At 44.0% G+C, this 11,721-nt stretch overlaps 1 protein-coding gene across 1 annotated transcript in view; it reads left to right on the forward strand.

Annotated features, from left to right (window-relative positions):
* Positions 1–10,871, forward strand: part of OIT3 (oncoprotein induced transcript 3) — a 686,203-nt gene extending 675,332 nt beyond the window's left edge. Inside the window, exon 9 of the mRNA XM_086922283.1 lies at positions 10,420–10,871. Within this exon, the coding sequence (XP_086778409.1) occupies positions 10,420–10,596 (177 nt within the window). The 3' untranslated portion in view covers positions 10,597–10,871. The remainder of the gene's footprint in view (positions 1–10,419) is intronic.
* The last annotated feature ends 850 nt before the right edge of the window (positions 10,872–11,721 follow it).

Here is an 11,721-nt window from a genome sequence, read left to right on the forward strand (position 1 = left end):
TTGCCCCTTTGAAATTTCCACCCTGTGTCTGGAGGGTGTGTAATGCCCTGAGACACTGGAAGCTGTTGCCTGCCTGGAAGGATCACATGGGAACAGTTGAAATTGGCCATTTCTTTTGTTTGCATTTTTAGTAGAACCTTCCCCCTATGGTTCCATGATGAGTCACATGCTGTCTTGCTCACACAAAGGGTATTAATCCTAACCCTTAAAAAATTAGAAGCAGGAGAGTGACTCCTGTATCCAGAAGGTGAGAGAGGTCCTTTCGTAAGTGAAAGGAAAGTGGATACGAACTCCACTTAAATATTGAATAACCTATGTGGTATCCTTCTCTGTAGGTGGCAGTGTGATAAGGAGATTAAACTACACTTCTACTTCACCGCACTCATAGGTGGGAAAAACAAAAAGCTTTTTTATATAACCCTTACCCACTCTAGTAGTGGCATGCTTCATCATTGGATTCACCCTGACTCCTAATGGTCAGGGTGTGCTCGACCGTATTCCAGGGAGCACTTTGAAAATATTTTTGGAGGGTTCTATACTATTAGATAAAGATTCCCCATCCACCCCAAGGTATCCCTTTATTTGTGGGGGGTGGTGGGAAAGATTACAACTGTAAATACATGGGGCAAGCAGGGTATTGTGATCCTTTGTCCCTAGTGTTAAAAACGCCAACATGTTTCTGCCCTACTCTGTTGGCCTAACATAGGTCCTGGGCATTCCTCAGGGTGAAGAACGTGAAAGTGTTTCCACTAGTGATATACCACTGTAACAATTTTGCAGAGAAATGCGTGGCATGCAAAAGATTAAGCATGCAGGTAAAAAGTGATATACTTGCCGTATTTTGGAAGTATCACAGACTCAGGTAAGTTATACTCATCAGGGAGCGGTCGGGGAAGACCCTGTGGTCAAGCTAACACCAAGGGTCCCTGCCCTCTGCAAACCTGTTTATTGGCCCATCTCTGCCTGGCTGGGATTAGGAGAATAATTCTATACAGTTTAAAATAAAGAACATCAGGACACAATAATAACCCTCAGCGCCATGGTTTTCGGAGGAATTAAGAAATCACAAGTTGGAATATAAAAAACTGGAAAGGGTCTGGCGTAAGGATTACAGTGAAATTGATAGGTCATCTTAAACAAAGTCTCTTAACATACAAAAAAAACGGTGGTGAAGGCTAAACAAGAGTACTTCACCACTCGGATTAACTTGGCTAAGAACTCTGCGAAGGAATTGTTTACTACGGTGGCAGCTCTGACCGACCCGGCACCCGCGGCCATTGCCGCAAGCCCGGAATTATGTGAAGATCTTGCCAGTTTCTTTCTAGGTAAGGTTGAGACGATCTTTAAAGCCTTCTCTAGTCAGGAGAGGCTGAATAGCCAGGTGGCCTCTTCAGAAAACATCATGCAGTCACCCTCAGGACAAATCCTCGATAGTTTTTCGCCAGTAAATGGGGAAGAAATCAGCCGGTTATTTTTAACAGCAAAATCAGGTGCCCCGTCAGACCGTTGCCCGGTGGCGGTGATAAAAATGGCCCCAGATCCTGTAGTTGCGTCGTTGGTGACCATTTTTAATAAAATGCTTGCAACTGGAGGCTTTACAGCGTGTTGGAAACAGGCATCAATCTTGCCCCTACTTAAAAAACCCAACCTGGATATCAGGGACCCAAATAGCTATCGCCCAATCGCAAGGCTCCTTCTACCTGCTAAATCAATAGATAAGGCTCTGAACACCCAGCTAAGTTCCTTCCTGGTTGCCACTCAATCTCTGGACCCCTCTCAACATGGTTTTAGACCTCACCATAGTACGGAATCCGCCCTCATTAAAACAACTGAGGAGATCAGAGCGGTGACTGATGCGGGAGGAATGGCGGCCCTGGTGTTGCTGGACCTCTCTGCGGCCTTCGACACAGTCCACCATGACATCTTACTTGACCGGTTGAAGGCCTGCGGAATTCAAGGGAAGGCCATTGACATACTTAAAGCCTTCCTGTCCGGCAGAGCCCAGACGGTGGCCTTAGGAGACTATGAGTCAAAACCTTTCACCTTGCCCTGTGGAGTTCCTCAAGGTTCGTCTTTGAGCCCTACGTTATTTAACGTTTACGTTAGCTCATTGGCACCAGTAATTCGGGCACATGGTTTTGATCTTACATCATATGCCGACGACACCCAGATTGTGGTGTCCATATTACCAGGGAGGGAAGATGATGTTGCTAGGAATTTCCAGGAGTGTATGCTGGAGGTCGGAAATTGGATGGCAGTAAATTGCCTTAAATTAAACTCGGCAAAACCCGAAGTCATAGTCTTTGGCTCTAGTACTAATTTCTGGAGTCCAAGTTGGTGGCCGGACCAGATGGGCAAGGCTCCCACCCCAGTAGTTAAAGTGAAAAACCTGGGGGTGCTGATCGATGATCAACTTACTTTCCGTCCCCAGGTTAATGCACTATCCTCTTCGGTGGCCTACCTGCTTAAATCCACCCTCAAGGTCCTGCCATTCATCCCTGGCAGTGATAGGAAAATGGTTGTTACAACGTTGGTTATGGCAAAGTTGGATTTCTGTAATAGCTTATTGCTGGGTGCCCAACAGGGGGTACTCAATAAGTTACAGGTACTTCAAAATGCGGCGGCTAGGCTGATTCTAGGGATCCCTAAATTTGTCCCCGTGTCTCAGGAGCTGGTTAATCTGCATTGGCTTCCAATGCGAAAGAGAATTCTCTTTAAAGCCTTATGCATTGTATTCAAGTCCTTACAAGGCAAGGGATCATTATTCCTGCGGCTGTACTTTTACTGGTACCGGCCGACTAGAAATCTTAGATCAGCTGACCTGGGGCTGATCGCGATGCCTCGAATCAAGAGAGCACGCTGGGGGGGCAGAAGCTTTGTGCTGGGTGCAGCCAAAGCTTGGAATGCCTTGCCGCTCACTCTCAGAAAATTGACTGACCTTATGGCATTCAGAAGAGCTATAAAGACGTGGTTGTTTACCATCTGATTTCCTAACCTGTCTCTATATCAGGAGTAATACTTAGCGCCAGGACACCCACGGGTAACAGAGCGCTGTACAAGTGTCAAAAATAAAATAAATAATAGAATCAGGCAATTTAGATAGTTAGTGATTGTATTACTGTTCCAAAATTGATACAAATATCTAATTTAAGCATCTCAGTCAAAAATATTAAAGCGTGTAGTACCAGAACACAAATTTAGTCAGAAGTTCAAATCCAAAAAGGATGGTTTTAAACAAATATCAGATACTAGTTTACAGGCTTCTACCACCATTAGAGGCAGAAGGACAGTTCAGTCCTATATAAAATTAAAATCAAAGAGGTAAAAGAATCCATTTTGTAGTCCTCTAAGGACTAGTCCATGAGCATTGGTAAAAGGAAAAGATGAAGCAAAAATCTATTTGTTCCATGTCGACTGCATAAATGCAGCAGCATTAGCAAAAAGGCAGTCCAAGATCGGATTAAGGGATAATTATAAAATCATAGGAAAAGAGTTTCATTTTCTCCCGAGGAAAAGAAATTTATCAATGCATTGTCCCAAAGAAAAATATTAGCAATGCTTTGTCCCAAAGAAAAATAATAGCGATGCCTTGTCAGAAGCGAAAAAAGTATGGTGTTGCCACTTCTTTGGGATTTATTTTTTCATAGTCCTTATTATACCTTAATGGCGTGGTGTCACTCCACTAGTCAGTCCATCGTATGACTAGTTTACGTATGAAGTCACAAAATACACTTTAGTTACTCCTGCATCCTTTCCAAAGCACTCCATGAGAACGACTTACCTTTCTGGGTCTCACAGGTTTGTCATGGGTAGAAAATATACAATCTAACAGACTATGGCATCTGGTGAGAGTTGACTTTCCCACGGAGCCATTCCACCATGAACGTCAAAAGATTGTTCTTTGTAGTATACTGAAACATGCACAGACAAATAAAGCAACATTTGCAAAAAGTCAATGAATTATTATGCTTGCTATGGGAAAATTGCAGCTAAAAAAGAACACGAGTAAATCTTAAAATATATTCATCAATTGTAAATTAATTATTGGAATCAAATATAATGCATCAAATCATCACTTCATGATAAAGAGTAATAATACATTTTTCACCAATGTATTATTACACAAAATTGATTAGCTTTAGCTATGGGCCACTGCCAAATTTTTCAACATCCATGCATGTAACTTTTTCTTAAAAACCTTTTTACCAAAAGCGTTTCTACATTTGCAAAATCATTAAGGTCTCTACCCTGACCTCTGTACGTTTCTACTTCCTAGCTAATTTTATCGCATAATTGCACCACAATCCAATTATAATGCATTTGCAATGAAAGGGAATAGAACTGTTGGGCCTCATCATTAAATTCATTCGTTTTCATCAGTACATGAATAATAAATCATCATTTCATGATTAATCATTTTATGAAAATCTATTAAAAAGTGTTACAATTATATAGCAATGTATTTTCTCCTTTTCTAACTCTTTCAAGCAACCTATCACGGTGCTACTACTTTTCTTGTTTCTATTGTTGTATTACTTTGTGTATTTTGTGCAATGTGCAAATTTAGGTTTTTTCTCTAAATGGGTAAAGTGTCATGTACTGTGGTTTGGAAAGTATTTGCACTATCGAGACACAGGAAGCGGTTGTCTGCCTGGAAAGACTCCATGGGACCAGCTGGAATTGGACATTTCTTTTGTTTGCATTCTGTGGAACCTTTCCCCCACGGTTCCATGATGAGTCACAAGCTGACTTGCACACTCACAGAGAATTAACCCTAACCTACCTACAGCTAGGCATAGCCATCATCTGGAGAGCTTGGCCATGCAGTAGAGGTAACGTTCGAACATGGAAATATACATTCTTATATGTATATCTGGCACAGTAAAACTCTGCCACACTTCTTCAACTGCTATCATCATCTACCTAGGACCAACACTTCTTAACTCTCCCAAGGCATTTTGGGGAGCTTTGCACCTCACCAAATAGGTTTAAAGAACCACCCTCATATTCTGTAGTGGTCTGGATAGCAAATTGACATGCATTGTGGGGATCATGTTTGCCAGTCTGAGAAGGCTACCTACCGACGTGCCAGTGTCAGTTAATGCTTAAGAAGGCCTTTGATCCCCAGTGGAAAATGTGTCTTTGCATCTGGCTGGTAGTCCTAAGGGTTGTGACCCACTGCGCGTCACCCATTTACTGCCTCACAGGAGTCTGATAGATCTGGGTTCCAAATAACTCCTCTTCCATTCCAGCACTCACCAAACCCTCTAGGCATGTCATGGCACACAAGTGGCCCTGGGAGATCTGTCTACTGGTGAACCATTCCTGATTTCAGCCTGTCCAGTGGTATATGTACCCTTTGGTCCTCTCAGGCTAAGTCCCTCACAAGAAACTATCAACATCCTCATTCATCCTGCAGCAGGGCGTAGCCTAGCAACTGCATCTCATTGGCATCAAATCCAGTTAATCTTGTCATCAAAGAGGGTATGGATGTCCTGAGACCTGAACTCTAAAGGTTTTATAACCACATGTAGGAAGGTAGCCGGAGACGGCCTCCATCGCTACGGTGTTCCTGTGGGCACTGTGGATGGCTGCATGTTGATAACAGGTGCTGTGACCTGAAATCCCCTCCCTTTGCACTATACTGTTGGCCAGGACAAGACCATCAACATTTTCTGTCCCTAAACCCTTGCAGCGTTAACACTGAAACCCCCTCCTTCCTTCTAACCTCTCCTGCACCACGCCCAAACAATAGTAGGGGCATATCGAGGTCAAACACGTGTTACCGCCTTGAAGCTGTAGAGGGAGTCTCTGCGGCAGTCCTTTCCAGCTGGAGTTTACTGCCGGGAATGAAACTGTATCAACTGGGCAGTAAATATTCTGTAAACGGGGCTTCGAGCATTGGTAATTTGCTGCCTTTTTGAGAACTTTCCACCGAGGAAAGCAGTAAATCCTCAGTCCGAAACATTCGTGATATTCATTCTGCTTGGCCAGTTTTAAAATATATGATCAGTAGAATCCGTTGCTTTATTTTGGGGCTCAACAAAAACTGATACAAACGCAGCTTTTGTGTACATGGAATTAAGCATAACTAACTCCTTCCCTCGACCGTGTATATAGTCGAGTAGAAATTAAATGGTGACGCTGCAGTATGAGCTAAAATTGTTCACATTAATGTTCATTGCAGGGCATGATTTGTTTATGGCTACTTTTTACACAGCTACTTCTGCCACTCTGAAAACGTCCTATACTCTAACAGAGAGAAAATCAACTGTTTGGGTAATTCACATATGAGATAATAGATGCAAAACACCCTGGTGCAAATAACATTAAAATTGGACTTAGGGGCGTATTTACAAGCCCCTTGTGCCGCTGGTACGTCACTTTTTTCCATGTTAAAAGAAGCCCGAAGTGTGCTCTTTCACCCGTTTATTACCTTGGATCCATAGGCTGGTGATTGCCACGCCTATTTTGACAATTATTACACTTTGCACATTGTTTTGCACAAGCATGTTACACCAGCTCCATGGTGGCAATGAAACGTGTGGCAGTCATAGCAAGTTCCATTTTCACCCACCTCTTAATGGGGGCCAGTGCTATAACAGGCTCAAATGCTTTTGGATTGGGATTCAACACTTACAAGTCTAAATGACGCCATCCAACTAGTGGCAGCTCCTCCGATATGGCGTAGGTGTGCTTTTGAGCAGTGCAAAATAAAGGAAATATAAAATGATAATAAGTTTGAGTTATTATCATTTTATGCTTCCTTTGCAGGGTGGCCGGTGGGCGGGCTGCTCTTCTCGCAGAGCAGGGCAGGAGAGGTTTGCCCACTCCTAAGTGCGCAGTGACTGTTTGGTCGGCCCTCTCGGGCAGCCTAAAACTGTCATGCACACTTTCCCTGTTTTCCATGCAGGCTGCATTACAGCCTGCATAGAAAAAATGGCCAAGCCCCCATTCCCTGGCTAAGCATCAAACCAGGCGACTCAAAACCAATAACAGCGCTGCATTGCAGCATTGTGATTGGTCAGGGGAGCCTGGCTGTTTTTCCTGGCTTCCTGTCCGACGCAGAGAGTAGGAGTAGAGGCGCGGGACCAGATTGCAAGGTAAGTGTTTTTATATATATATATATATATATATATATATATATATATATATATATATATATATATATATATATATATATTTATATATATGTGTGTGTGTGTGTCAGGGGCGCGTAGCTAGAGCTTGTGGCGCCCGGGGCTATCCCTCAGATTGCCGCCCCTTGGGGGGGAAGGGGGTGCTGGGGAAGATGTCCGAGAGACACATAGTATTGCTGCTAATAGTTACCTCGATCATGCAAGTTACATGCACAAACATGACACGGTCAAAGGCTACACAGTTGAATACACCGGTGACTGGCAGTACAAAAGAGAACACACAGACTGCATGATCTATCTGGGGACTCAGAAAAACCACATGTGACATCCATCAGAGAGATGTGTGAACAATTACCCCTCAGCACAATGCAAACATGCACATACATGACACTGTTCAGGGATTACGTTACAAGACATGAAGGCCAACCTCCCCATCCTTAAGCATGACAAAGAAGAAAAACATTAGTACCAAGTAATCCGACTTGATCATCGAAACAAACATTTGATTACTTTATCGACGCACTGGAAGAAATGACACAAAAAGAATCAAATATCTATAATACCTAGTAGGAGATGAGGTCAAAGGGGCATTCAAGAAGTTCCCGCACTCCCCAAGAAGTTCGATCTGACAAGTGACAACCAATATGCACTATGAAAGGTACACTTATAGCAATGCAAGACAACAGCCAGCCCAGGACAAATGGTGCACAAATTCGCAAAGAGGATGGAGGAAACCCTTAAAGACCCCAGTGACCATCTGCAGTGTCACTGTGTCTATCTGTGGTCTTGTAGTATTAATCTACTGAGTCAAGATGTCCTTGTGTGCAGCATCATGGCATGTGTCAGAGCGACCAATGGGAAGGCAGCTGGGCGCTGCTCCGGGCCCGGACGGTTCTAAAGGAAGAGGAAAAACTCTGAGACAGTGGGACCCTGCGGGCTCCTGTTGGGTCCGTCGGGTCTTTCCTTCTGTCGCTGGCTACATACTAAATAAAAAACAAACTCTGAAGCGGCAGACATCAAAGTGTGTGTGCTGCTGTAATGCATTGCGTGGCGTGAGGTAGTGTGTGCACCTGACCTGAGCGGTATGGCTGGCTTGAATACAATGTTCTTGATGTTTTAGCACTTTTAAAAATTGGGTTCAATCTCTGTTGTGTATTTTTTGGGTCAAACAAAATCGAAAAACATGGCTGTAATTTTTTGTGAAGCAGAAAATAAATACTTTAAATCTATTTTCCTCTTTTGGTGAATTGTCTGCTGAGTTTAATATTGCAGACTTCAACATCGAGCAAAACATAAAATGTCCTCTGACAGGTATCACTGATATATTGCTGCAATAGATAAAGTCCATGATTTTGCATTCTAACACGAATTGCAGGTCTGCCAAAACAGTAAGTGTGATTTAAAAGTTCTGCAAAACACTTTATCTCTACATGTACAACGAGGCTGCGGCACCGTTTATCCCAGCAAGACTGCTTATTGTCACTGGTTAGGTGCTGTACCTGTATGAACTGACATTCCATAATTTCGAAAAATTTCATGGTGCCGTCGTGCAATCATTCTAATTAAATAAAACCACCTAATACAATATAGGTAGGACGGTTCTAAATTCTCACTTCTCTCACCTCTTATGAATTATTGTCCGAGTCTGAAAAGGTGCGTGCCTGGCTTCAAGACAGTATAAAGCAGGCAAGAGTAATGGTCTCCAACCCCTCGACACAACGAGAGGCGAGCGTAGGGGAGGTGAGCGAGTAAAGCATCACTGCTACTGTCGTGAAGCGAAGGCTGGCCAACAATTTCCTTACATGGCCGTCATTGGTTGCGCTCGCGCACGCTACTACTGATTGACGGCCCTGCAGGACTAGTCTGAGTGCCTGGGAGGGGGGGGTCCAACAACGGTCGGAGCGACTCACGCAGCGGGACTTAGGCCGTGCTGCGGCTGCACTGATGCACTTACGGTAACTACTGCATGCACAGCCGTACAGTGCAAACGCGGGACTTTAAATTGCCAAAACTAAGTCCCTTGTTTGTGTGCACTGCATGCAGTGGCAGCCTGCAGTTCCCGTCCGAAGCTAGTGAAGCAGCCAGGGCAGGTCACTCACCTCACATCACAGAGGCCGCCGCGGCCGCAACGGGCTTCCAATGCCGGCCCGCGCGGCCGCCTCAAAAATGGTGCCGCTTGGGGCGGACCGGCCTTGCCCCCCCTAGCTACGCCACTGGTGTGTGTGTGTGTTTTCCATTGCGCAATCCCCGTGACCCCCCATGACCCCCTTCCTCCCCCCGTACCCACCCCCACACCGCCAGCCATGAGTCATGCCGGCCACCACTGCGTCCAACTGGAAAATGTGTGCATCATTAAGGCCCTAATTACAAGTGGCCAGTTCATTCCAAAAGGACTTGAAACAGGAGTTGATCCGAAATAACAGAAATCTATGTTGCATTCCTCAAAGCTTCAGGTGGTTGAAAACAGCCAAAAACGTCAAGGAAATTGTAGAGAGTAAAAGGTATTTACCTGGGGCCGTATTACACAAAGTGCCCCGGGGGCGCAACGAGCGTTTGCGCCTGCTGAGGCAAAGAAGTTCTCAGGAGGTGCACTGACAGTGTGCCACTTAAAAGATGAAGCACTGTCAGTATTCCCCTGAAAGCAGCCCTCTGGAGGGTGGAAAGGGGGTCCTATGGACCCCTCAGACATCCTCATGCAGGAGGGTGCCGTTACTAACTTCACCTGCCTGCAAGGGCATCTCTAATCCCCTTTCAAATTTCAGGTGGGTTGCTGCCTTGCACTGTGAAAACAGGGAGCGGCTTGAAAGCAGCTGCTCCATTTATCACATGAATGCGCTGCCACTAGTTAGTGGCTGCCCTCAGTGCAAAGCATTCATCATAATACGGCGCATTTCCCTTCATTGCGCTGAGCACACCTTTTAAAAGGTGCGCCTAGCGCAACGAAGGAAAATGCGCTGAGTCTCGGGCCTTGAAGTAGCGATTTATAAGGAAATACGCCCTTTCTCAGGGAAACCCAGGATTACACTCAGAATATCCTCTAATCGGCACTTACAAAGCTTAACAGGACACCTGACAGTGTTAACTGTATCAAGGAGGATTCACCTGGGCATTTATAAGAAAGCCTATATTTGATTCACCTGGGCATTTATAAGAAAGCCTATATTTCCTTTACATTGCTATTGTTTATGAATATCATTACAATATTTCAACACTGACTTGACTTTTCGGTGGCCTTCTCTGTGTGTGTGGACTCATTTGCAATACTTCTCACCCAATGCAGGAAGTCTTTTTGCACTGTCGAGTACTAGTATGCGGAGCACTGGATGAGCGGTCACGCTGTGCACAGGGCTGCCGAAGACGCATGCGCAGATCAACTGATTCAGAGGAAGAGGAAACGCGTCACCTGGGGAATCATGTCCTAGTTGGTGGACCTATTATGATTGACATGGAGGAGTAACATCACCACAAGCACTATGCACTGCTCTGGCTCCCCAGGTCCTGACGCCCTGAATACCTAACTTTTCTAATGGCTTTCTAATAAATGCTTACTTCATTGGTGTGTCCCTGCAGGACAAGTCTCCTTCACGCCTGAGATAAATAGTGTCAAAGGCTGTATATTTAATAAAAACGTGTCCAGCGGCAAGGATTTAAAATAAATATAATATAGAAATGGAAACCTATTTACATACATTATGTTGTAAAATAAAGCGAAATCTTCTCTTTTAAAAGAAACATTCGTATATATTTTTCTTCTACTTCAGTGTTTTATTTTCATAAAATATTTACAGAAAGCTATACATTTCGAAATAGCTCCTGCATGTTTTTAAGCAAAGTTAAATAATAAATGTCTTTTTTGTCATTGTGGTGTGAGCTGCATGCGTTTCTCAGATGATCTCAGTCTATTCCTTAAAGTCATTTAATATAAATAAAATTCATGCCAAAGGTAAAATTGTAGCCCATTGGAAAATGATGAAGTGGGCTAGCGGCTGAAGGTTGACCTTCCGATTGGCGTGGGTGTTTTTGTCGTAATTTGTTTTGTGCTCATGAAATTAAATGATAAATTTGATTTTCAGCTCATTTGTGACTTGAATTGGACAAGAAGGTTGAAGTCACCCAATTTCATGGCCTACTTTGTCGATTCGTCTTATTTTGTGCTAGGAAAATAATGAAAACAAGATAGATTGAATACTTGGAGGCATGTTAATAAAATGCAATTGTGCAAGCAGAGTCAACCAGAGACACCCCTTGCAAGTTGTCCTATGCACTGGGCTTGACGGAGCAATCATGCTGCACTCGCAATTTATGTGTGAAAGGCTGCATTAAAGTGATGAATCTGCAGTTAAACAAATGTGCTCATCTGGCACCTTGCCTGATAGACTGCTCAATCCTATTATTAATACAAAAGTAAACCCTGTCCAAACACCCCTAAAATACATTCCCTTTTCATCCTAGCTGTCCTCTAATGTTCAATGGCTAATCTGCTTGTGTCTCCTTAGTCCTTTGTCCACCCGCATGGCCTGTCTGTTCTATTAGTCTTATTCCCCCTACATCACATACCTTTTGCATACATGCCAACCCCTCC

Source organism: Lissotriton vulgaris, chromosome 5 (genome assembly GCF_964263255.1).
Source record: "Lissotriton vulgaris chromosome 5, aLisVul1.2, whole genome shotgun sequence".
NCBI classification, from domain to species: Eukaryota; Metazoa; Chordata; class Amphibia; order Caudata; family Salamandridae; genus Lissotriton; species Lissotriton vulgaris.